Source organism: Garra rufa, chromosome 25, assembly GCF_049309525.1.
Source record: "Garra rufa chromosome 25, GarRuf1.0, whole genome shotgun sequence".
Lineage (NCBI taxonomy): Eukaryota > Metazoa > Chordata > Actinopteri > Cypriniformes > Cyprinidae > Garra > Garra rufa.
The window spans coordinates 2481921-2507924 of NC_133385.1; the positions used below are offsets into that span (position 1 = coordinate 2481921).

At 29.9% G+C, this 26004-nt stretch overlaps 1 protein-coding gene across 1 annotated transcript in view; it reads right to left on the reverse strand.

Annotated features, from left to right (window-relative positions):
* Window positions 1–26004, reverse strand: part of LOC141301015 (A disintegrin and metalloproteinase with thrombospondin motifs 20) — a 144329-nt gene that overhangs the window by 89951 nt on the left and 28374 nt on the right. Inside the window, exons 4-10 of the mRNA XM_073831270.1 lie at window positions 24729–24740; window positions 22845–22902; window positions 14999–15194; window positions 10365–10448; window positions 5746–5870; window positions 5609–5649; window positions 4346–4451 (exon numbers count right to left, since the gene is read on the reverse strand). Coding sequence (XP_073687371.1) covers window positions 4346–4451; window positions 5609–5649; window positions 5746–5870; window positions 10365–10448; window positions 14999–15194; window positions 22845–22902; window positions 24729–24740 — 622 coding nt within the window. The remainder of the gene's footprint in view (window positions 1–4345; window positions 4452–5608; window positions 5650–5745; window positions 5871–10364; window positions 10449–14998; window positions 15195–22844; window positions 22903–24728; window positions 24741–26004) is intronic.

Consider the following 26004-nt stretch of genomic DNA (forward strand, 5'->3'; position numbering starts at 1 on the left):
AATTGCAAAAAGTAGACTCAGAATTCCAAGGACAAAAAGTCCAAACTGCAAAAAGTAGTCTCAGAAATCCAGGAAAAAACATCCAAATTGCGGAATGCAGAATCAGAATCACAGGGAATTTTACTCTGTTTCAGAATTCCAGGGGGGAAAGTACAAACTGCAAAAAGTAGACTCAGAATTCCAAGGACAAAAAGTCCAAATTGCAAAAAGTAGACTCAGAATTCCAAGGACAAAAAGTCCAAATTGCAAAAAGTAGACTCAGAATTCCAAGGACAAAAAGTCCAAATTGCAAAAAGTAGGCTCAGACATCTAAGGACAAAAAGTCCAAACTGCAAAAAGTAGACTCAGAATTCCAAGGACAAAAAGTCCAAATTGCAAAAAGTAGACTCAGAAATCCAAGGGAAAAAAGTCCAAATCGCAAAAAGTAGACTCAGAATTCCAAGGACAAAAAGTCCAAATTGCAAAAAGTAGACTCAGAATTCCAAGGACAAAAAGTCCAAATTGCAAAAAGTAGACTCAGAATTCCAAGGACAAAAAGTCCAAATTGCAAAAAGTAGACTCAGAATTCCAAGGACAAAAAGTCCAAACTGCAAAAAGTAGACTCAGAATTCCAAGGACAAAAAGTCCAAATTGCAAAAAGTAGACTCAGAAATCCAAGGGAAAAAAGTCCAAATCGCAAAAAGTAGACTCAGAATTCCAAGGACAAAAAGTCCAAATTGCAAAAAGTAGACTCAGAATTCCAAGGACAAAAAGTCCAAACTGCAAAAAGTAGTCTCAGAAATCCAGGAAAAAACATCCAAATTGCGGAATGCAGAATCAGAATCACAGGGAATTTTACTCTGTTTCAGAATTCCAGGGGGGAAAGTACAAACTGCAAAAAGTAGACTCAGAATTCCAAGGACAAAAAGTCCAAATTGCAAAAAGTAGACTCAGAATTCCAAGGACAAAAAGTCCAAATTGCAAAAAGTAGACTCAGAATTCCAAGGACAAAAAGTCCAAATTGCAAAAAGTAGGCTCAGAAATCCAAGGAAAAAAAGTCCAAATTGCAAAAAGTAGACTCAGAATTCCAAGGACAAAAAGTCCAAACTGCAAAAAGTAGTCTCAGAAATCCAGGAAAAAACATTCAAATTGCGGAATGCAGAATCAGAATTCCAGGGAATTTTACTCTGATTCAGAATTCCAGGGGGGAAAGTACAAACTGCAAAAAGTAGACTCAGAATTCTAAGGACAAAAAGTCCAAATTGCAAAAAAATTGACTCAGAATTCCAGGGGAAAAGATACAAATTGCAAAAAAATTGTGCTAAGAATTCCAGGGGGAAGTCCAAATTGCAAAAAGTAGACTCAAAATTCAAGGGAAAAAAAGTACAAATTGCAAAAAATTTTACTCAGAATTCCAGGGGGAAGTCCAAATTACAAAAAAAAAAAAAGACTCAGAATTCCAGGGGGAAAAAGTCAAAATTGCAAAACGCAGACTCAGAAATCCAGGAAAAAAGTCCACATTGCAAAAAAATGACAGAATTTCAGGGAAAAAAGTCCAAATTGCAAGATGCAGACTCAAAATTCTGAGAAAAAAAAATTGCCAGATGTAAACAGAATTCTGGGAAATAAGACAGAATAGCGAAATGTAAGCTCAGAATTAGGGTTTTTTAATGTTTTTATTCTGTGGGAGAAATAGGCTTCCATAATGTGTGTACCGCTATGTGTGTGGTATATGTGTGGCTGTTAACAGGACATGAAACCTCTGTTTATGACACACAGGAAAGGTCCAGCAATAAAATGCTTAAATAAGAGCCGCATCGAGGCCAATCTGATGTCCAGAATAGAAACGCAATGATGTCAAAGTCCAGAAACAGCTGTGAAATCCGTCACACGACAGCAACAGCACGACGAGGAACGTGACAGGAACACAGCTGTGTTTATGCAGACCCTTCAGACTCCATCTGTGAGACTGCACTCGCACGTTAAACACATGGCACAAGACATTGGTGAAATACTTTGACTGTCTGAATCGGTTTCATTGCAGGAACATCTGTAGCGCTAATCAGAAGAGCTCGAGTCGCCAGGAACAGGCTTTTGCTTTGGACAGGCTGAGTCTGAAGTTTTTCTGAAGGCCACATGCTCTACAGATCAAATCTGAGCAACAAATGAATCTTCTGTCATCATTTCTAAGCTGATTCCTTCAGTGGAACACAAAAGGACAATGTTCACACTGCTTTTAAGGCACTTTTATAGAAATTTTTATGTTGTTACGTTTTTTTTCCGGTTTTGTTGGAACAACATAAGAGTGAATACATGATGACAAAAGATTCATTTTAGGTGAACTATTCCTTAGAAAAGTCTTTTCTTGTTCGACGGAGTCAAAGGGCTTGTTGAAATGTCAAAGTCATGTTTGGGACAGAAACAAGATGCCAGATGTTCTGCACTATGTCAAAATAAAATGGTTTTCAGCTATGAAATAAACAAGTGCTGCAGACAAACGGAGTCATTTATTAGCATTAAAGACTCATGAATCATTCTTAACGGATCCGAATCATCTCTGACGGACGCAAATACTGCAAAAATGGTCTTGATTTCCAGTACAAATATATAAATATCTATAAACAAGCACAACGTCACTTAATTTTGATGCATTCTTCAGGAAACAAGACTTTATATTTTGACATTTTGCTTTTCAAGTAAATGTCTCTTGATTTAAGGATGTTTAGATATTTGACTGACAAACAAATCAAAAATACTGTAAAAGATTATGTTCTTCCTCAGTATTTTTTGTCTTTTTTTGTCAGTACAAAGATATTAAGTGCTTACTCCAAAATTACGTAATTTTAATGATTTTATTTTTTGAAAAGTCACTTTTCATTTTTTTTGTCTTGTTTTAATATACATTTTAATTAAAAAGACAAAGTACACTGCGCAAAAATAAATAAATAGACAAATAAATAAATAATGGTTTGAGTATTTTTGTCTTGTTTTCCAGTACAAAGATATTAAATGTTTATTTCTACAAAAATGCAATAAAATTAATTTTACACTTAATTTTAATGTTTTTTTTTTGTCTTGTTTTTTCCAGAAATTATATTTTGATTTTACATATTTTATTTAAAAACAAAACAGAAAGTACAATATGCACTTAAAAGTTAAATAAAAAAAATTACAATAAAAAATTATAATAAATAAATTATGATTTGAGCATTTTTGTCTTTTTTTTTCAGTGCAAAGATATTAAGTGTTTATTTCTACAAAAATGCATTAATATTTTACAATCTTACACTTAAAAAATTAATAAATAAAATAATAATAAAAAATAAATAAATGAAATAATAATAAATATATATATATATATATATATATTTCAAAGTTTATTTTTCTGACTGTATTTGCAGATATTTGTTCTTGTTTAAGCGTAAAATTGTTTTTCCAGAAATTATATTTTGCTTTTTAGATATTTTATTAAAAAACAAGACAAAAATACTAAATACACTGTGCACAAAAAATAAAAATAATAAATAAATAATGGTTTGAGTATTTTTTTCTTGTTTTCCAGTACAAATATATTTATTGTTTTCATTAATTTTTAGTCATTTTACACTTAAAAATAATAATAAAAAAAAGTTTTTTTTCCTGACTTTTATTTTATTTAAAAACAAGATATTTTTCTGACTGTGCAGATATTTGTTATTGTTAATTCTAAAAAAGCATTTTAAAAGTTAAGTAATTTTACACTTAAAATAAAAAAGTATATATTTTTCTTGTTTACAATGATATTAAGTGTTTATTTATACAAAAATAGTAATTTTACACAACACAAATCAAAAACTAAATAAATAAAATAATTATATATATATGTGCATCAAAATCACATAATTTAGATTGTTTCCTGTGTGTCAAATCAAACGTTTAGATATTCACGGATAAAAGTAATGAATAAGAAACTCACTTTATTTTGATATTTTGATTTCTGATGTCATTTTGCATTTCAAGTGAACGTGGACTGATGATATGTGATATTTGTACTGGAAAACAAGATAAAAATACTGAATAAGAACATCATTTTTTGCCGTAAATAGAGATTTAATCTGAGGGCCAGACTGTAAATGTTTCTGTATTGTGTTGTGCTTTGGCTGGTCTTCTGGAAAACTAAATCTGATCGTCGGTTTGACCTCGTCGTCCCACTGCGGCGCATGAATTCCCTCCGGATGAGAGGCGGCCGAATATCTGTCATTCTTCCACACTGCATTCATTTAGACCACACCGACAACAGCTTCTACGCTCTCTTACGGCTCTCTGTTATTAAAGCGCCAGCTCTTTATTGCGTTTTGCACCTGTGAGGGTCTTTGGGGCGACTTACACGTGTCCGAGCTCGTGAGCGATGGTGAAGGACGCACTCAGGCCGTTCTCCTCGCTGATGGAGCAACTCCGGTACGGGTCGCACATCGTCCCCAGCTCCGCCAGACCTGCGTTTACACACACGGAAAGACAGAGCATGATATTATACACCGCTTTTTCATTATTCAGTCGTTTTCGGGCTCTAAACACCTGCTGGGGCCCTGCACAGGTGGCTGGGACTCATTCACGTCGATGACAGACTTCTTGTAGGGTCTGGTTCTGCTTCAGGAACCTGATTTCAGCCACCTGAGAGACTAATGAAAGCATCATGCAGTTTATACTGGCAGCTATTTATTATTTAAAACCAGCTTTTTGATTAGACTGGCTAATACATAAATAAATACATTTGAAATTTTAAAGTGTATCTCCTCCTTGAGTTTTTAAGCTACAACCACCCAGATCTTCAGACTGCTCTGACTCAGGTTGCTTGATCTTTTCTAACTGATGCAGGTTATAGTTTTCGTAAACCAGACTATGAAAACCACCAAGAATTCCATAGACTTCAATTGAGGAGGTGAAAACTTTTGTACAGTGAGTCTTATGGTGCATTTAAACTGTATTTACTGCTATAGCAAAGCTTAAACTACTCCCTGCTTACAATAAACACACACAAAACCAGCATAAGCTGGTTTCGGCTGGTCTCCCAGGCTGGTTTTAAAGTGGTTTAGGCCAATTTTTAGCTGGTCAAGCTGGGAGACCTGCTAAAAGACCAACAAAGCTTAAACCAGCTAGGACTAGACAACCAGCCTAGGCTGGTTTAGCTGTTTTTTTAGCTAAATCAACTGGATTTAACTAGTTTAAACATGCTAGTCATGCTAACAAAATGATAAACATACTGGCAACATGTTAATTATGCTAGCAAGCTTAAAGTTTGTCTAAAAACTTTACTCTCTAGTTATATTTAAAAACACATGTATGCCGTATTGTTGCATAAGTGTTGTTGTCACATGATCTACTAGACGAGGTATTTAATTTTGCACACAAAAAAATATTTTGGCTTTTTAAACCTTTTTTTGGAGATTTTTAGCAGTTTAATGACAAGCCAAAATAATGAACCAAAAAATAAAATATACTATATATATATATATATATATATATATATATATACATACACACACACACACACACACACACACACACACACACACACACACTATACTATACTATATATACATACTGCAGAAATAATCCATCAGGACAGTAATGTGAGAAAGACAAATCTTACCTAATGTGTCACACTTGTCTTTTGCCCGGCAGATGTCCTCCCTGAGAAACACACACATCCCATAATAGTGTTTATGCTAAAATCAAGCTCAAAGTACAAGGCAGAGGTGATGAGGTCAAAGGTCAAGTTCGGGTCACCTGGTGATGAGCAGCGCCGTGTCATGATGCCCCGGGTGGCTGTCGTCCAAAACGTTGTGGCTCTGCTGCCACATGCAGAAGTTGTGAAGCGTCGCAGTGGCGTAGAAGTTCACATTCGGCCCTTCCTGAGGAAAACACACACTTTAAAATACAAAACAAAGAACACATCAGATGTTGCTCTTTTACATCTCAGCACTAGGGTTGCAAAATTCTGGGAATTTTCAAGACTGGAAACTTTCCATGGGAATATATGTGAATTAATGGGAATATATGTGAACTAATGGGAATATATGTGAATTAATGGGAATGTAAGGGAATTAATGGGAATATATGGGAATTAACAGGAATATATGTGAACTAATGGGAATATATGTGAACTAATGGGAATATATGTGAATTAATGGGAATGTATGGGAATTAATGGGAATATATGGGAATTAACGGGAATATATGTGAATTAATGGGAATATATGTGAACTAATGGGAATATATGTGAACTAATGGGAATATATGTGAATTAATGGGAATGTATGGGAATTAATGGGAATGTATGGGAATTAAAGGGAATATATGTGAATTAATGGGAATAAATGGGAATATATGGGAATTAACAGGAATATATGGGGAAAAAACAAGAACATATGTGAATTAACTGGAATATATGGGAATTAGCTGGAATATATGGGAATTAACTGGAATATATGTGAATTAACAGGAATATATGGGAATTAACAGGAATATATGTGAATTAATGGGAATATATGGGAATTATATGTGAATTAATGAGAATAAACTGGGAATATATGGGAATTAATGGGAATATATGGGAATTAATGGGAATAAAACAGGAATATATGGGAATTAACTGGAATTTATGGGAATTAACAGGAATATATGGGAATTAATTAGCCTGGAAAAATCCAGACCCTAATCTATTAAGATTATGGGTCTGGCATCGAGCAATGAAAAGGACCTAACTCGAGGGGCGGCACCAAGCGTGCATTTGAAACTCTCAGTGCACGCAATTGGATAACGCCACGACCAATCACAACAATACATGGTGTGACGTATCCAGAGCGACGGTGAACATATAAGAGTGGATTTCAATGTTATAACATAAACAATGTGACAAGATTAATAACTATTAATTACGACAGCCGAAACAACCTCATAAAACAATTAGGTCCGATCAAACTATTCATTAACTATCAACTAATATGTGGATGGACGCTAGCTTTCCATTCAGCAGCGAGACATATCGTCCTGTTCAAGTTAGGCTACTGTATTACTATTGAATAGTTCTGTTTTTCGTTACAGTAAGTTTACCAAGTGACTCTTACCATTTGTAAATGAGATGGACCTCATCCACCACAATCCCGATCAGGTTGTCCCGGTAGACCTTGTTCGATAACATTTATCGCCACTTCTTTTTTAACAGCCAGGACTCGGGACTGCCGAATGCTATCTGGCATTGCCCACTTCGGATCTGTTCCTCTTCGTGGTCGGCCCATACGCTTAACTACCAGCGGAGCTAACTGATAGATTAAACTCTTGCCGTATCCAGTCGGCAAAACCGCAAAAACGTCCTTCTTGCAAAGGAACGATTCGAGCGCGGTTTTCTGTTCCTCTTTTATATGAAAAGCCAAGTCTAACTCGTTCATTGTAGCGGCCAAAGCCGTTTCAAACAACTGGTGTTTATCTGTAGCCATCTTTCAATGTTTATTAATTATTCCGGACGTCGCAGCGCTGTCGTCATCAGCTTAGCTCGCCTCTGGCCCGCCTACATCAGATACACCGATTTGATAGGTTCCCAGAACTGCTTACGTATTGCAGTAACATGCATCATTGCTCGATGCCAGAGTGTCTTGCAGAGACCATTCAAATTGTGCTCTCGCGAGACCTATGGATTTCCAGGGTAGGAATTAATGGGAATATATGGGAATTATATGTGAATTAATGAGAATAAACTGGGAATACATGGGAATTAACGGGAATATATGTGAATTAATGTGAATATATGGGAATTAACGGGAATATATGTGAATTAATGAGAATAAACAGAATTAATAGGAATAAACTGGGAATTATCTGGAATATATTGGGAATTAACGGGAATATATGGGAATTAATGGAAATAAACTGGGAATTAACTGGAATATATGGGAATTAATGGGAATATAGGAATTATTGGAAATATATGGAAATTAATGGGAATATATGGTAATTAACAGGAATATTTGGGAATTAACAGGAATATTTGGGAATTAACAGGAATATATGGGAATTAATGGGAATATATGATAATTAACGGGAATATATGGGAATTAATGGGAATATATGGGAATTAACGGGAATAAACTGGGAATTAACTGGAATATATGGGAATTAACGGGAATATATGGGAATTAATGGAAATAAACTGGGAATTAACTGGAATATATGGGAATTAACGGGAATATATAGGAATTATTGGAAAATATGGAAATTAATGGGAATATATGGTAATTAGCAGGAATATTTGAGAATTAACAGGAATATTTGGGAATTAATGGAAATATATGGGAATTAATGGGAATATATGATAATTAACGGGAATATATGGGAATTAATGGGAATATATGATAATTAACGGGAATTTATGGGAATTAACGGGAATATATGGGAATTAACGGGAATAAACTGGGAATTAACTGGAATATATGGGAATTAACGAGAATATATGGGAATTACTGGAAATAAACTGGGAATTAATGGAAATATATTGGAATTAACAGGAATTAATGGGAATTAACTGGGAATTTTCAAATTGGCAGGAACTGGGAACTTAAATGTAGTTGAGAAAAAAATCTTGCCGCAAAATCTTGGTTAAAACAACCAGATTTAATGCAATTTCAGTTGTATTTTTTTACCTTACACATTACTTAATCTCATGCACACAGTACACAACACCCCCTACATGAACTGTGCATTTCTCCCAAACAAAATATCAAAATGTCCATCTAGGTGAGTATTCATGTACATTACACTAATATTACAAAAAACTATGTTCAAAACTCCCTTGTGCTGTGTGTAATATACTGTGCAACTAAATTATATCATTGTAAAAACAAATACACTGACTGAACAAACATTTAGGTGAGATGATAACAGTAAAACAAAAGTCTAAAAATGACCTTCCCCCACACACAATCCCACTAATGGAAAAACTGTTTTATTTGATCAGAAATATAGAAAAAAAGTAATATTATGAAATATTTTTGTAATTCAAAACAACAGTTTTTTTTATTATTTTAATATACTTTAAAATATAATGTATTTCTGTGATGCAAAGCTGAATTACTCCAGTCTTCAATGTCACATGATTCTTCAGAAAACATTCTAATATGCTTTTTTTTTTTTTTTTTTCATTTTTTATTACTGGACTCTTTGAATAAAGAGTTTAAAAAAAGAAGATAATTTATTTAAAATAGAAATATAGAAGTCCTTTTTCAACAACACACTAACGTTCAAAATTTTGGGGTCAGTATTTTTCCTCTTTTTTTGAATGAAATTAATACTTTTATTCAACAAGGATGTGTTGAATAAATAAAAAGTAATAGTAAAGACTTATATTGTCAGAAAAGATTTCTAGTTTGAATAAACACTGTTCTTAAGTTTTTATTCATCAGAAACCTAAAAAAAAAAAAATAAAGATGCCCCCCCAAAAAATCCAGAAATGTCATTTTTAAAACTTGTATTGCTAACATACATGTCAGCTTATCAAACAAAAGGTTTATATTTATGTTTGTATATGATACCGTTTTATGAATTTCCCCAAATTTCCAATTAATTCCCATAAATTTCAAAATTTTCCTGTAAATTCCCACAAATTCCTAGTAAGTTTCCAACTTGGAATATTTCCAAAATTCCCCAGACGAAGTTCCCATGGAAAGTTTCTAGAAGTTTACCGGATATTTTTTTTTTATATTTTTTCTTTGCAACCCTACTCAGGACACATAATACTTAACTTCACTCCACACAAATGAGTTACTAGTCATCATTTGGGTAAAGTCTAGAAAAAAAATGTAAAAATAACTGGCAATCAGATCAAATAGCGAGTTAAAAAGTAGAAAAAAATATAAGTTAAAAAAGGTTGCCACATGAATTCATTACATGTGTCAAGTGAATGTGATTACATGACATTAAGATGTTTCATTAGGCCAAAATTTAATAAAATTAATAAAAAATAAATAAAAATGAGCAAAAATGACTGGCAATCAGATCAAATAGCGAGTCAAAAAGTAGAAAAATTATTAGTAAACATTACAGTTAATTTTTTAATACTTTTTTTTTGTAAAAATGTTGTCAGACCATTTAAACAAAGATTCAAAAAGAAAAAGAAACTATTGAAAAACTTTATATTGAAAATTCCATTCAATTTATTTTTTATGATGTACTTATAATTTGAAAACTGAATGTGAAACATTAAGCGGTAATAGTGTCAGTAATACTAATTATTGTCACATGACCTACATTTATGTTTTATTTAGCGAGAAAAACATTTAAATAGTCATTTTGCATTTTTAAAACTATTCTTTGAGTTATTTTTTTCTCAAGAGAAACACCTTTTTCTGCTGTACCTGTTCGTTATGTATGACGATGAGTTTGACGATCATGATGTTGATGAGGTTTCCTACACTGGGGTCTCTGTAAATCGCAGCCACCTGAAAGCACAGAGAACACCCAACCTTCAGTCAAAAATACCCAGAAACCACTGCTCTACCATATGTACTGATTAACCAGTGTTTGAGAGACAAAAAAAAAGGCTCAGAAACAATCCTAAACTCCAGAGGCTATCCTGAAGTCATTAGTTGAGCATTTGACCAGTTGCCTACACTAATGCAGTCTTCTGATTGGCTGGGAGAACCACACCGCTATGACATCATCAGCACAGGAAGACACAATCAGATCACATGATCAGACATGGACTGACCTGTAATGGTGAACATTTACCTGGACCAGGGTTATTATCAATAACTAAAACTAATGCTAAAACAATTACATCATTTTTTTTTTCTTGAGATAGATGTTAAAAAAATGTTTTATTTCAACTAATTGCTAAAGCAGCATTTGTAACTAGATAAAAAAGTCAAGAACTAACATTGGATCAAAAGTTTGAACAGTTTAAAAAAGTTTAAAAGTTTAAAAAGATTTCCAAGTTTTAAAAATGTTAAATTTAAGGGTTTTCAGTCTGAAATTGTTTGAAGTTTAAAGTAGTTTTAAAAGCTTAATGTTTGATAGATAGATATAGATAAATGTTAGAATAACTTTTAATCTAGTTTAACTTGAAGTAAAAAAAAATAATTATTAATAAAAACAACATAAACATGTTAAAAAGATGAAAAAAAGTAAAAAAATTTAGTTTAACTTGAAGTACAAAAAAATTATTAATAAAAACAACATAAACATGTTATAAAAGACAAAAAAAAATGTAAAAAATTTAGTTTAACTTGAAGTACAAAAAAAATGATAAAATGTAATTAAAAAATAAAATAAAATAAAAAGTATATACATTTTAAAAATTACTGGCAGTCAGATCAAATAATGAGTCAAAAAGTAGAAAAATGTTAGTTAAAAAAGGTTGTCAAGATGTTTAATTAGGCCAAAATGGGTTTTTTTTTAATTAAATTAATAAAAGAAAAAAAAAATTGTAAATACATGTTTAAGTTAAAAAATGAAATTAAATATTAAATAAAATTAATTAAAAAATAATAATAATTAATACAATTAATAAAAATGTAAAGAAAAAAAACATTTTTTAAAAATTGTAAAAATGACTGGCAATCAGATCAAATAGTGAGTAAAAAAGTAGAAAAAATATTAGTTAAAAAAGATTGTCACATGATCTACATAACATGAAGAGGATTAAGTAGGCCAAAAAAAAGAAAATTAAACTAATAAAAGACGTAAAAACATTGTAAATAGTAGAAGATGTTTAATTAGGCAAAAAAATAATTAAATTAATAATAATAAAAAGACAAAACCATAAAAACATATTGTAAATACATGAAGATGTTTAATTAGGCCAAAAAAAAAAAAGAAATAAAGTTTACATATCATTTATAAAAAATGATACAATTAATAGAAATGAAAAAAAAATAATAATAATAATATTTTTTTTAATAAAAAAAATACAAAAAAAAGACAAGATGTTTAATTAGGCCAAAAAACAACTTAAATGTACTAAATTCGGCCCAAAGCTTTAGTGTGAATGTTACTCTCTTACTCACTATAACAAAAAACTACCATAAAGTACCACATTATCCTCCAAAATACCAAATATGGTAATCATAGCACATATAAAAAAAAGCATTGTTATAATGATATTTCTGAAGCATCATTAAGTGCAAATATTGTCCATCTGTTGTTTTGACTCATTTCAATCTGGACTGAAAGCCAAAACTGGCTCACAAACTCCAAATATATGGAGCAGAGCCGTGCGGGTGGTCAACAGAAAACACGGCCAAGCCTATTAGAGACTAAATGACTATCACACACACATGAGGATGGAATCAATTATTGATTAAGCAATGAAAACAATTTAATGAGCTTCAAACGGAGCAACAGCAGAGTCACAAGCTTAAAAACAAACATTTTAAAATAAAGCTGGCTTGAGAAAGTCAACTTACTGAAATGCTATTTAAATGTATTATTATTATTCTTCTGAGACTAAGTCTGTAGACACTAACTCCTCCTAGAGCTTTAACTCTACAAACTCCAAACTCAGGCCAGATCTTCAGACTGATCTGACTCCAGCTGCTATATTTTTTCTAAAAGATCGGATTCACAGTTTTCCTAAAAACAACGATTAAAACTGGGAAAAATCCCATAGACTTACATTGAGGGAATGCTAGAAGCATGCTAGTAAAATTTACAGATAATTTACTCACCCACTTGTCATCCAAGATATTTCGCTTTGTAAACACTGGGTCTGTAGTTTCGCATTCGTCACGCGTAACCTTTCGACGTGAGTACGTAGAGTCGGGAACGCACACTACAAGCCCTAGTGCTGGACGAGTTTCAGTGCTTGAAAGGTATGTAAAAATATATTTTTCTGAAAATGACCGAACTCTAGACAAGACCCTTCTTCGTCGGCTGGGATTGTTTACAGCCATTTGAAGCTGCATTTAAACTGCATTTAAACGGCATTTTGAAGATTCAAAAATCGGGGCACCATTTAAGTCCATTATATGGAGAAATTTCCAGAAATGTTTATCACAAAAAACATAATTTCTTGACGACTGAAGAAAAAAAAGACAGAAACATCTTGGATGACAAGAGGGTGAGTAAATTATCTGTAAATTAATTGTTGTTCTGAAAGTGAACTACTCCTTAACTTGCTAATCATGTTAGACGCATGTTAATAAAATGCTAGTAGCATGCTAATCATGTTAGAATCATGCTAACATGCTAGTAACTTGCTATTCATGCTAGAAACATGCTAATCATCCTAGAAACATGTTAGTAACTTGCTAATCATGTTAGAAGCATGTTAATAAAATGCTAGTACCATGCTAATCATGTTAGAATCATGCTAACATGCTAGTAACTTGCTATTCATGCTAGAATCATACTAACATGCTAGTAACTTGCCATTCATGCTAAAACATGCTAGCATTTGCTAATAATCCTATAAACCTGCTAACAATGTGCTAATCATGCTAAAAACATGCTAGCAGCATGCTAGCAACTTGCTAATCATGCTAGAATCATGCTAACATGCTAGTAACTTGCCATTCATGCTAAAAACATGCTAGCATTTGCTAATAATCCTATAAACCTGCTAACAATGTGCTAATCATGCTAAAAACATGCTAGCAGCATGCTAGTAACTTGCTAATCATGCTAGAATCATGCTAACATGCTAGTAACTTGCCATTCATGCTAAAAACATGCTAGCATTTGCTAATAATCCTATAAACCTGCTAACAGCGTGCTAATCATGCTAAAAACATGCTAGCAAACATGCTAGTAACTTGCTAATCATGCTAGAAACATGGTAACATGCTAGTAACTTGCCATTCATGCTAAAAACATGCTAGCATTTGCTAATAATCCTATAAACCTGCCAACAGCGTGCTAATCATGCTAAAAACATGCTAGCAGCATGCTAGTAACTTGCTAATCATGCTAGAAACATGCTAGCAACATGCTAGTAACTTGCTAATCATGCTAGAATCATGCTAACATGCTAGTAACTTGCCATTCATGCTAAAAACATGCTAGCATTTGCTAATAATCCTATAAACCTGCTAACAGTGTGCTAATAATGTTAAAAACATGCTAGCAGCATGCTAGTAACTTGCTAATCATGCTAGAAACATGCTAGCAACATGCTAGTGACTTGCTAACCATGCTAGAATCATGCTAACATGCTAGTAACTTGCCATTCATGCTAAAAACATGCTAGCATTTGCTAATAATCCTATAAACCTGCTAACAGCGTGCTAATCATGCTAAAAACATGCTAGCAGCATGCTAGTAACTTGACAATCATGCTAGAAACATGCTAGCAACATGATAGTAACTTGCTAATCATGCTAGAATCATGCTAGCATGCTAGTAACTTGCCATTCATGCTAAAAACATGCTAGCATTTGCTAATAATCCTATAAACCTGCTAACAGCGTGCTAATCATGCTAAAAACATGCTAGCAGCATGCTAGTAACTTGCTAATCACGCTAGAAACATGTTAACAACTAGCTAATCATGCTATAAAGCAACTTATTAATCATGTTAGAACCATGCTAACAAAATGCTAGTAACACGTTAATAATGCTAGAAAAATGCTAACAACTTGCCAATCATGCTAAAATCATGCTAGCAACATGCTAGTAACTTGCTAATCATGCTAGAAACATGCTAGCAACATGTTAATCATGTTAGAAATGTGCTAGCAACATGTTAATCATGCTAGCAACTAGCTAATCATGCTATAAAGCAACATGTTAATCATGTTAGAAACATGCTATCTTTCGAACATTAAGCTTTTAAAACTATTTAAACTTTTTAAACTTTATTTCAGATTGAAAACCCTCAAACTTAAAACTTTTAAAACTTGGAAACCTTTTTAAACTTTTCTAAACTGTTCAAACGTTTTAAACTTTCTGGTCCAGCTTTCTCAATCCTTTAAAGTTTGTTGACGAAGTCTGTAATCTAGTTTATTTGTGCGGGCATACGCGAGAGAAGTGAATGAAGGGCTAATTTACTTACTACTGACATGATTGTGAGGATGTAGTGCTCCAGGTTGCGTCCGTGGTGTCGCACCATCTTCACGTCGGCCGTCACCATGAGCTCCACGAAGCGCGGGTACGACAGGAAGCGCTTCCTTCGGGAACGAGAGCCGTCTTTGAGAGGCGCGCGTTTGCGCATCGTTTCCTGTATCGACGTCACTTCCTCTTCCAGAGTTCTGTTGCTGTGGAGACTGATGTGATCGTGCTCGGGATGATCTGCGGGAACAGAAATAGATGGGTTCACTATTTTTCCAATCTAAATGAATTAAAGGCATAAAAATGTAAAAATATAAATATAAAAAATACATTTAAATCATTGTAGACAAATTTTACTTATATAATAGAATTTATTTTGTCTAAAAATACTAAAATATACAATATAAATAACTAGATTAAAAAAGTTTGTCGAGACAAACTTTAAGTTGGTTTGAGAAAGCCGGACTAGAAAGCTTCAAAAAGTTAACATTTTTTAAATTTGACTGTTTTCAGTCAGAAATAATTTGAAGTTTAAAGTAGTTTTAAAAGCTTAAAGTTAATAGATAGATAGCAATTTACTAGCATGATTAGCATGTTTCTACCCTGTTGCTAGCATGATTAGCAAGTTTGCTAGCATAATAAGCAACTTACTAACAAGTTTCTAGCATGACTAGCATGTTGCGAGCATGATTAGCGTGTTAGTAGCATGCTTCTACCATGTTGCTAGCATGATTAGCATGTTTGCTAACATAATAAGCTACTTACTACCAAGTTTCTAGCATGACTAGCATTTCACTAACATGTTGCTAGCATGATTAGCGTGTTACTAGCATGTTTCTATCATGTCACTAGCATGTTGCTAACATGATTAGCAATGTTACTAGCATGTTTCTAGCCTAATTAGCATGTTGTTAGAATGTTTCTAGCATGATAAGCAAATCATTAGCATGTTTTTACCATGACTAGTATGTAACTAACATGTTGGTAACATGATTATAAAGTTACTAGCATGCTGCTAGCATGATTAGCAACTTACTAGTATGTTTCTAGCATGACTAGCATGTCACTAGCATGCTATTTAAACTTTCTATGTACTATATTTCTAATCTATCTAACCAAGCCTAGAAACTAGAATCATGTTAGTGACATGCTAATCAGACTAGAAACATGTTAACAACATGCTAATCATGCTAGAAACATGCTAGTAACTTGCTAATTATGCTAACAACAGGCTACTAATGCTAACATCATGCTAGTGACATTCTAATCATGGCAGCAACATGCTAGTAACAGGCTAATCATATTAGAAAAATGCTAACTACATGCTAATCATGCTAGTAACATGCTAATAACTAGTAACTTTTTATTCATGCTAGAATCATGCTAACATGCTAGTAACTTGCCATTCATGCTAAAAACATGCTAGCATTTGCTAATAATCCTATAAACCTGCTAACAATGTACGAATCATGCTAAAAACATGCTAGCAGCATGCTAGTAACTTGCTAATCATGCTAGAAACATGCTAGTAACATGCTAGTAACTTTCTAATCATGCTAGAAACATGCTAGCAACATGCTAGTAACTTGCTAATCATGCTAAAAACATGCTAGCAACATGCTAGTAACTTGCTAACATGCTAGTAACTTGCCATTCATGCTAAAAACATGCTAGCATTTGCTAATAATCCTATAAACTTGCTAACAGCGTGCTAATCATGCTAAAAACATACTAATTGGGCTAGAAAATGTTAACATGTTAATCATGTAAGTAAAATTTTAACAACATGCTAATCATGTTAGAAACATGTTAACAATGTGCTAATCATGCTAGAAAAATGTTAACAACATGCTAATCACGTTAGAAACATTCTAGCAACATGCAAATATGCTAGCAACATGTTAATCCGGCTAGCAACATGTTAACAACATACTAATCACGCTAGTAACTTGCTAATCATGGTAGCTACATGCTAGTAACAAGTAAAATAAGTTAGAAACATGCTAGCAACATGCTATCTAAACTATTAAAACTACCTTAAACTTCAATCTTTTTCAGACTGAAATAATAATAACTTATTGTTATTTTTGTGTAAACAATGTTTTTATTTTTGTTTGTTTTTTTTTAGTCTCCATAAATTAAAGGAAGTAAAATATTTATAAAAATACATATGTAGTAAAATTCAACAAATGTATTTAGAAATTAAACGAAACAATAAAGATCATCTCAATATATTAAATATACTAAAATATAAATAATATTTAATATAAATATATAATGTTATAAATATTCCAATATACAATTAATGCATTTAGAGGTAAAAAACAATAATAAAGATTTCAATATATTTAATATACTAAATTATAAATAAATTTATATCAATATAAATATATAATTAATATAAAATGTTATAAATTTTACAATATGCGATTTAACAAATATTTTTAATTGTTATTATTACCAATATTGTTCTATTTCTAATCAAATTAGTCACATTTATAAAACATACAAATATTATAATATTATAATAATTTATTGTTATTTTTGTGTAAACATTAAAGTATACATAAATATACATAAATATAATAATAATTATTATTATTAATAAAACTCTGACAAAGTTTCGGCTTCAAATTAAGTGTTTTAGACAAACTTTATTTTTTTTCAGGCATCTGTCAAATTTGAGATTTTGGGCTTTTTGGTTTTTAATAAAGTGTTTTTTCAGACTAGTGGAAAGAAAACACCCAAAAGACACTGTTCAGTGTTTCTATTTGTGTCAATAGGTTTCAATTACAATCCATATTTTAAAGGCGGTTTCTCAAAATGAGTTTTTTTTCTCCTACACTGAGCCCTAAATCTCCACTTCAGCAGCACTTACACACACCAAACTTTACAGTTTTATTCCCGTCTATATCCTGAAGGTTTTTACAGAGGGATTTGTTCAGATATAATTTGCTTGATTTTATACAACATTTTATTCCTCAAAGAATGGTAAAAAATATAGTGTTTCCTGACGGTTCTAAGTTTTATCTGAATTATGGAGTGACAAAATGAGACCCATCTGTAAAAACATTCGACTCTAATATGTCAAAAAATTAAACAAGAATTTAGAAACTGACTTCATCCAGTGTTTAGATTTTTGTTCTGGAAATGTATGCAAATTAGCACATATTTCATTAAATAATGCCTCATTTGCATATTTAAACCTAACATTTTAGAAAACTTGTAATGCAAAACATGTTTGCAATTATCAATGTAATCAATCAACTGGGTAAGTAAGGTTATAACTATTAGTTGTTGTTTTTTTCCCCATTCACCTGCAGGGTCTCGCCTTAAGCATCAATGACTTTCACAAAATCCTTAAGGAGTGTTTCTGTCCTGCAGAATCAGATGTGATGTGTGTTTTTTGAGGATAACGCAGCAGTGGCCGGATGTGAAGCGCGGCTGATATTCAATCACATGTGGAGTTACGTCAGAACGGCGAACGCTGGAATAAAGCCACGTCTGACGCACCGCAGACCGACATCCAGGTGAAACACTCACAGAAAATCACTGGTATGATATTATAACACCTCACTACAACACAAGAGCCACTGTGCAGACAGGAGTGTTCATTCTGATCTCTGCCAAACAGCAGAACAATCAAACAAAAGACTTGACTCCATTGAGAAATGTGTGAACGGCTGAGAGAAACACAGACTCTGAGAGAGCTCTGCAGGCGTTTGGACCGAAGCCCATCAGAGACACTTCCAGTGACTTCAGACCTGCACAGTCCACTTCCTCTTAATGAATCAATCAATAAATCAACCCAAGACATTAGAGCATTGAAAAAAAAAAAACATTTTCATTACATTAAATAAAATAAACTTTAATAAAAAAAAAAACGTTCCATTTACCTTAACTTTATGTACTAAAATAAGTTGAATAAACTAAATAATATAATAATACGAATAAAATAATAATAATAATAAATAAATAATAATAAAAATGACAAAAACACAAAAAAATACTAAAAATGTAACAGACAAGTGGAAAACAAATGATCAAATTATTAACAAATTTCCATTATTATTATTATTATTATTATTATTATTATAAATTTTGTTATTGCTATTATTATCAATGGAGTTTTATTTCTAATAATATTACTCACATTTGTGAAATATAAAAACATTTCAGTTGCATTATAATTTTATAAATAGTACAATACATTATAAATAATTATTATTATTATTATTATTAATGTTGTTTTATTTCTAAATATATTAGTTACATATCAAATATAAAAATTGTATTTCAGTTTCATTATATTATAAATATTACAATATATTAATAATAATAAAATAATAATACATAATGAATAATGAATTATAAAAAAAATATACTACTAATAAAAACTATATAAGCATTTTTTAAAACTAATAAAAATGACAAAAGCAAAACATTACTAAAAATTTAACAAAAAAGTGAAAATGGAAAACAAACGGTCAATTTATTTACAAATTTTCATTATTTGAATTATTATATATTTTATTGCTATTATTATCAGTATCGTTTTTTTTTTCTAATATTACTCGCATTTATAAAATGTTAAAAATATTTCAGTTGCATTATAATTTTATAAATAGTCCAATATATTATAAATAATAATATTAATAATAATAATAATTAATATTATTAATATTATTATCAATGTTGTTTTATTTCCAAAATAAAATATAAAAATTGTATTTCAGTTTCATTATATTATAAATAAATAGACTTACCAAACATTTCACAGAAATTGTCATATACTGTATGTCTTTAAATATAAAAAATATATCTAGGAAAAATAAAACAAACAAAATAATAAATAATAAAACTTTAAATAAAGAAAATAAATAAATACATAATCTGAACAATAAATATAAATAAATATAAATATAAAATATGTTAGAAGAAATAAATAGTATAAATAAAATAAATATTTCAATAAAATAAAAATAATATTTAGCAAAAATAAAACACATTTATAAAAACATTTAGCAAAAAATAAATGTGTAAATAAAATAAAAATATTTATAACACATTTTACAATATTTAAAATAAATTTGGGAAAAATAAATAAATAGACAAAAAAGTCGTTGTATACTGTAAATATGTAAAATAAATAAATAATTTAAACAATAAATATATAAAATGTTATGTTAATTAATAAATATTTCAATACAATTTTAAAAACAAATATGTATAAGAACATTTAGTTCATAAAATAAAAATAAAAATATTTATAACACATTTTAAAATATATTTGGCAAAAGTAAATATGCTTCATAAATAAATAAATAGACTTCACAAATCTTTCACAAAAGTCATATACTGTAAATATGAAAAATAAATAAATAATCTAAACAATAAATATATAAAACATGTTAATGTTAATTAATGAATAAAATAAATATTTCAATAAAAAAAACAAAGTTTTAGCAAAAATAAATGTATATAAAAATAAAAATATTTATAACACATTTTAAAATATATTTAGCAAAAATAAATTAATAGACTTCACAAATGTTTCACAAAAGTTATTATATATTTTATATATTTAAATAAATATATAAAAACATTTAGTTTATAAACAAAAATAAATAAAAATATAACACATTTTAAAATATATTTGTCAAAAATAAATAAATAGACTTCACAAATGTTTTTTTAAATAGTTGTGGTATAGTGTACGTCTGTAGAGAGACGAGTGATTGATCATCAGACTCATTAACATTCTTGAGTGGTTCAGCAGGTTACGTCTGAAAAGCTGCAGACTAGTAATTAAGTGCAATCCATCAGTAGACGAAAGAGAGAAACACTAGAGATGATGCTGAACATCCAGACGTTTCTCTGCAAGTTTCAAAAGACTGATGCAATGTCTCGCCGTCTGTCTGACTGGACCAAAGCCCAAAGTCTGACTGATCTGGACACTCTTCGGTCTGCTTTTATCATCCATCAGGTCAAAACTCAAGATTCAGATCATTTACAATCATGTATACTCACTCCAATGGGTCTGAATTTCACTAGATTTCATTTTTATATTTTCTGCTTTTATTTACTTTTTTGATTTAAATTTAACTTTAAATTTCAATTGTAAAGTTTTTATTTAAATAAAAAAAAATACATTTAAAAAGGTTTTACATTTAACTTTACATTTTAAATATATATTTATATTATATATATATATATTTAAGTATATATATTTATGGTTTCTTTTCAATATTTTGTGTGTTTTTGAATTTTTTTATTATTGAGTTTGTTATTTGACTTTAAATTAAGTTTTATTAAGTTTTATTTTAGTTATTTAAGTATTTCAACTTTAAATGAAAATGGCAGTGAAAATAAAAATATTGCCTGGAAAATCATCTGAAATATAATATGTTTCATTTAATTGAATTCAACTATAAAAGAAAAAGAAAGTGAAAATGAAAATGTTGCCTGGGAAATTATCTGAAACATAATATGTTTTATTTTATTTTATTTTTAGTTATTTGAGTACATCAACTTTAAATGAAAATCAAAATTAAAATGCTGCCTGGGGGAAAAAAAATGAATTATATTATATATGAAATATAAGTTTATTTAATTTTTATTTAAAGTATTTTATTTAAAGTACTTCAACTTTAAATGAAAATAAAAGTGAAAACGTTGCCTGGAAAATTACCCGAAATATAATAAGTTTAATTTAATTTATTTTTTTTAGTTATTTGAGTACTTCAACTTTAAATTAAATACAAAATGTTATCTGGGAAATTACCTGGAATAGAATATGTTTAATTTAATTTTATTTAATTACATTTTTTGATATTTGAGTACTTCAACTTTAAATGAAAATAAAAAGTGAAAATGTTGCCTGGGAAATTACTTGAAATATAATATGTTTAATTAAATTAAATTAAATTAAATTCAATTTAATTTAATTTAATTTTTAGTTATTTGAGTACTCCAACTTTAAATGAAAATTTAAATGAATTTAAATGAAATTACCTGAAATATAATACATTTAATTTAATTTTATTTTATTTTATTTGAGTACTTCAACTTTAAATGAAAATTTAAATTAATTTAAATGAAATTACCTGAAATGTAATACATTTAATTTAAATTTAATTTTATTTAATTTTATTTCATTTCATTTTTAGTTATTTGAGTAGTTCAACTTTAAATGAAAATTAATATGAAAATGAAAATGTTGCCTGGGAAATTAGCTGTTTTATTTTATTTTATTTTTAGTTACTTGACATTTTATTTTGATACTTTCCATTTTCACTTTAATTCTAGCTAAAGTTAAATGAAACAAAAAATGGACATTTCTGGATATTTTTATTTCAAGCAACAAAGTGTTTTTTTACGGTTTTAGTTTTAGTTGACGATAATAACCCGGATAAACTCTAAACATAACCACTACCAATAGTGCTGCCTTAGTAGACACACCTAACAGAAAACGTAAGAAATGATCTCGAACGAACAGACGGATGAGATGAATCGACCCGTATCTCCTTTCAATCCGTCGCCCACCAGCGCAACAAAGAGATAACACCGGCATTAAAACTCCAGCATGTGACGTTAAAACTCAAAGACTACGACACCGGACTCCGGCTCCACTTGGAGCTTTTATGATGACAGAGAGATGAAGCTTTAACAGCCTTTATTATGAAAACACTTCTTTCAACACCTGAGATCAGCGCTGAAACGACACAAACATAAACTCACACCACATTAATATCCGTCACACGCAGGATTCAGGATCTAGTAATGACAAACAGAAGCAGACTGAGACGTGGCTGAGTTTCTGGAGACGATCAGGCGATCTGAGATGAGACAAATCCAGACCCGTGTGTCGTGCCGACAATCGCCGCAGAGATAAACCTGCTGTTTGTTCTGTTTCAAAAGAGCGCTTATGAGGAGAAGATGAACACAAAACACCCTTATCATCTCTGTTCAGCACAACACACACAAAGACAGAAACACATGGAGCCAAGAGAAATCACACCAGCACTCGATAATGTCGCAGAATGGTTCGACTGGAGCACAATGAGATGGTTAAATGGTTAGAAAAAGATAAAAAGGTTAAATGGAGACATTTTATGCTTTTTTAAATACACACACATATAGCAGGACAAATTACATGTAAATTGTAATTCATCACTGATATTTAAAAAAAAAAAAAAAAAGTACAGTGTTTAATAATATTTTTGTAAAAATATTTATTAATATATAAAATATTTAAATATATATTAAATAAAAGAGAAAACCATTATTGTAAATAATAAAGTAAGAGAATGTCTAAATTGAATGTGAATTTTATTCAAATATTGAAATATTTAATAAATATTTTAATAAATATCTAATTTCTTTTAGACAAACACAAACAACAGGACAAATTGCATATAAATTGTACTTCATTATTGATATTTTTTTTTAAAAGTACAATATTTAATAATATTTTTGTAAAAATATTTATTAATATATGAAATATTATTTAAAAATACCTCTCCATTATATATGTATATATAGTAAGAGAATGTCTAAATTAAATGTGATTTTTTTATTCAATATTGATATTTTAAATATAAAATATTTTAATAAATATCTCCTGCTTTTTTTAGACAAACACTCACACACACATACAGTGTGCATATACATTTTATACAATTTTAGGAAAAAAAAAAAAAAAAAAAGATATATATATATAGATATATATATATAAAACTGAATGTCAATTTCTATTCAATTTTGGTACTTTAAACATACTAATATATTTACAATATGTAAAAAATATTAATAAATATTTATAATAAAATATTATACTAAAATTATATATATATATATATATAATTTATATATGTATAATTTATATATATTTACTAAATTTTAATTTTAAAAAATATTAATAAATTATAATAAAATGAGGAAAAATTCTCAATTTAAAAAATTGTTATTATACTAAAATTATATATATACACACACACACACACACACACACACACATATATATATATATATAAAGAGAATGTCCAAATAGAATGTCAATACAAATATTTATAATTAAAAAAAATATATTAATAAATAATTATAATAAAATATGAGGAGAAATTCTCAATTTAAAAATGAAAAAATGTTATTATACTAATGTATGTATATATATATATATATATATATATATATATATATATATGTGTGTGTGTGTGTGTGTGTGTGTGTGCGCGTATGTATAATATATATATATATATATATATATATATATATATATATGAAGAGAATGTCAAATTGAATGTCAGTACAAATATTCATAATTCCAAAAAAATTGTAATAAATAATTAAAAATTGATATGATAAAATTATATACAAAGTGTATTATATAGATGTATACAAAGTTACTTTTTATTCAATATTGCCAAAATGTAAAATATTTTAATAATATTCATAAAAATATTTATTAATACATAATATATAAAAGTGCCTCAATAATTGTTCATCAAATGATCTGAGATACTTCATATTTGTTTTACTGAATGACGATTAAGGACTCATTTGGGCTTGATTTTGAAGAAACATCGGAGACAAAGGTAATATATAAGCCAAAACACACTTACTAAGCTTTCTATACATATATTTAATATGTATGTGAGACAAGCATTTGCTGAAATTCAGGTTGTTGCCAGAGACTAGAAACTTGTCAGAGACGAAAACGGCAGACAGTGCACCCTGTTTGTTTTCTGTATTTTACAAAAGCACAGCGTTTTGTTGTTATTATGAGTGTATACAAGTTAAAGTAGACCCCTTACAGATTCATATGATGTATTGCTCTTATCTGCATGATAAAAAATGACAAAGAAATTAAAGCTCTTTTTTGCGTTATCAGGAAAATCTGCCACCAAACGCACCGCCACGGTTAAATTAATTCATAAAGGAACGAGCAGTGAAAGCAAACAAGTTCAGTCTAAAAGCGCAGCAGGTGATCATAACATCACAGATTGTCCGATTGCTGGAACACTTTGCTGTCTCCAAAGTGGGATAGTCGGTTGGATCCGAACACGTCCCATCTTCCCTTTCATCCTCCTCTGTCTGTGTGCGTCCAATGGCAGAGAGGCCAGAAACTGTGATTTAAGACAACACTCCTCTTTCAGGGCCAACATAAAGCAGTGAAGGCAGGGGCCGTGACATTACTGACCGCACAAAGACGCCTTTTATGTGCCAAACAAACTGTTCGATCTGACTAACACAGCCGCCGGACCGTCCTGAAGCGCTTCAGAGAGCAGCGCCTCATAAATGATTGCTAATTATTAACATATAATCACAAGACATCAGTCATTTCATGTACAGACTCGTTTTCTAAACAGGGTTTGAGTTACAGTATTACTGTAGAAAGGGTAAGGTGATCTGAATCTGGAATAAACAGCACTTTTGCACACTGCAAAAAATATTAATCTAATTTTAACTAGTCTTTTTTGACTAGTTTTTTCAGTAAATATACTGTATGTCTAAAAATTCTTGAGTCAAGAAGTATAAACAATTAAAGAAAAAATACAATTATATTAAATATGATTCACAATAAAATTTATACTAACTATACTAATTTTATACTAACTGTATATTGCATAAGTGAATTTATCTATATATATGTACATATACATATTTATATATATAATATGTGTGTGTGTGTGTGTGTGTGTGTGTGTGTGTGTGTGTGTGTGTGTGTGTGTGTGTGTGTATAAAATTTTATTATTAAAAATTATATTAATATATATTATAATATATATTGTTTTATTATAAATATTTTATATATTAATATTTTTATATTTCAAATATCAATAATAAATACAAATTTACATTAAATGTAGACATTATTTTGCTTTATATATATATATATATATATATATATATATATATATATATATATATATATATATATATATATTTACCATTGTTTATTTTTATTTTATTGTTATAAATAAATTATATTTACAATAATTTTTTAAT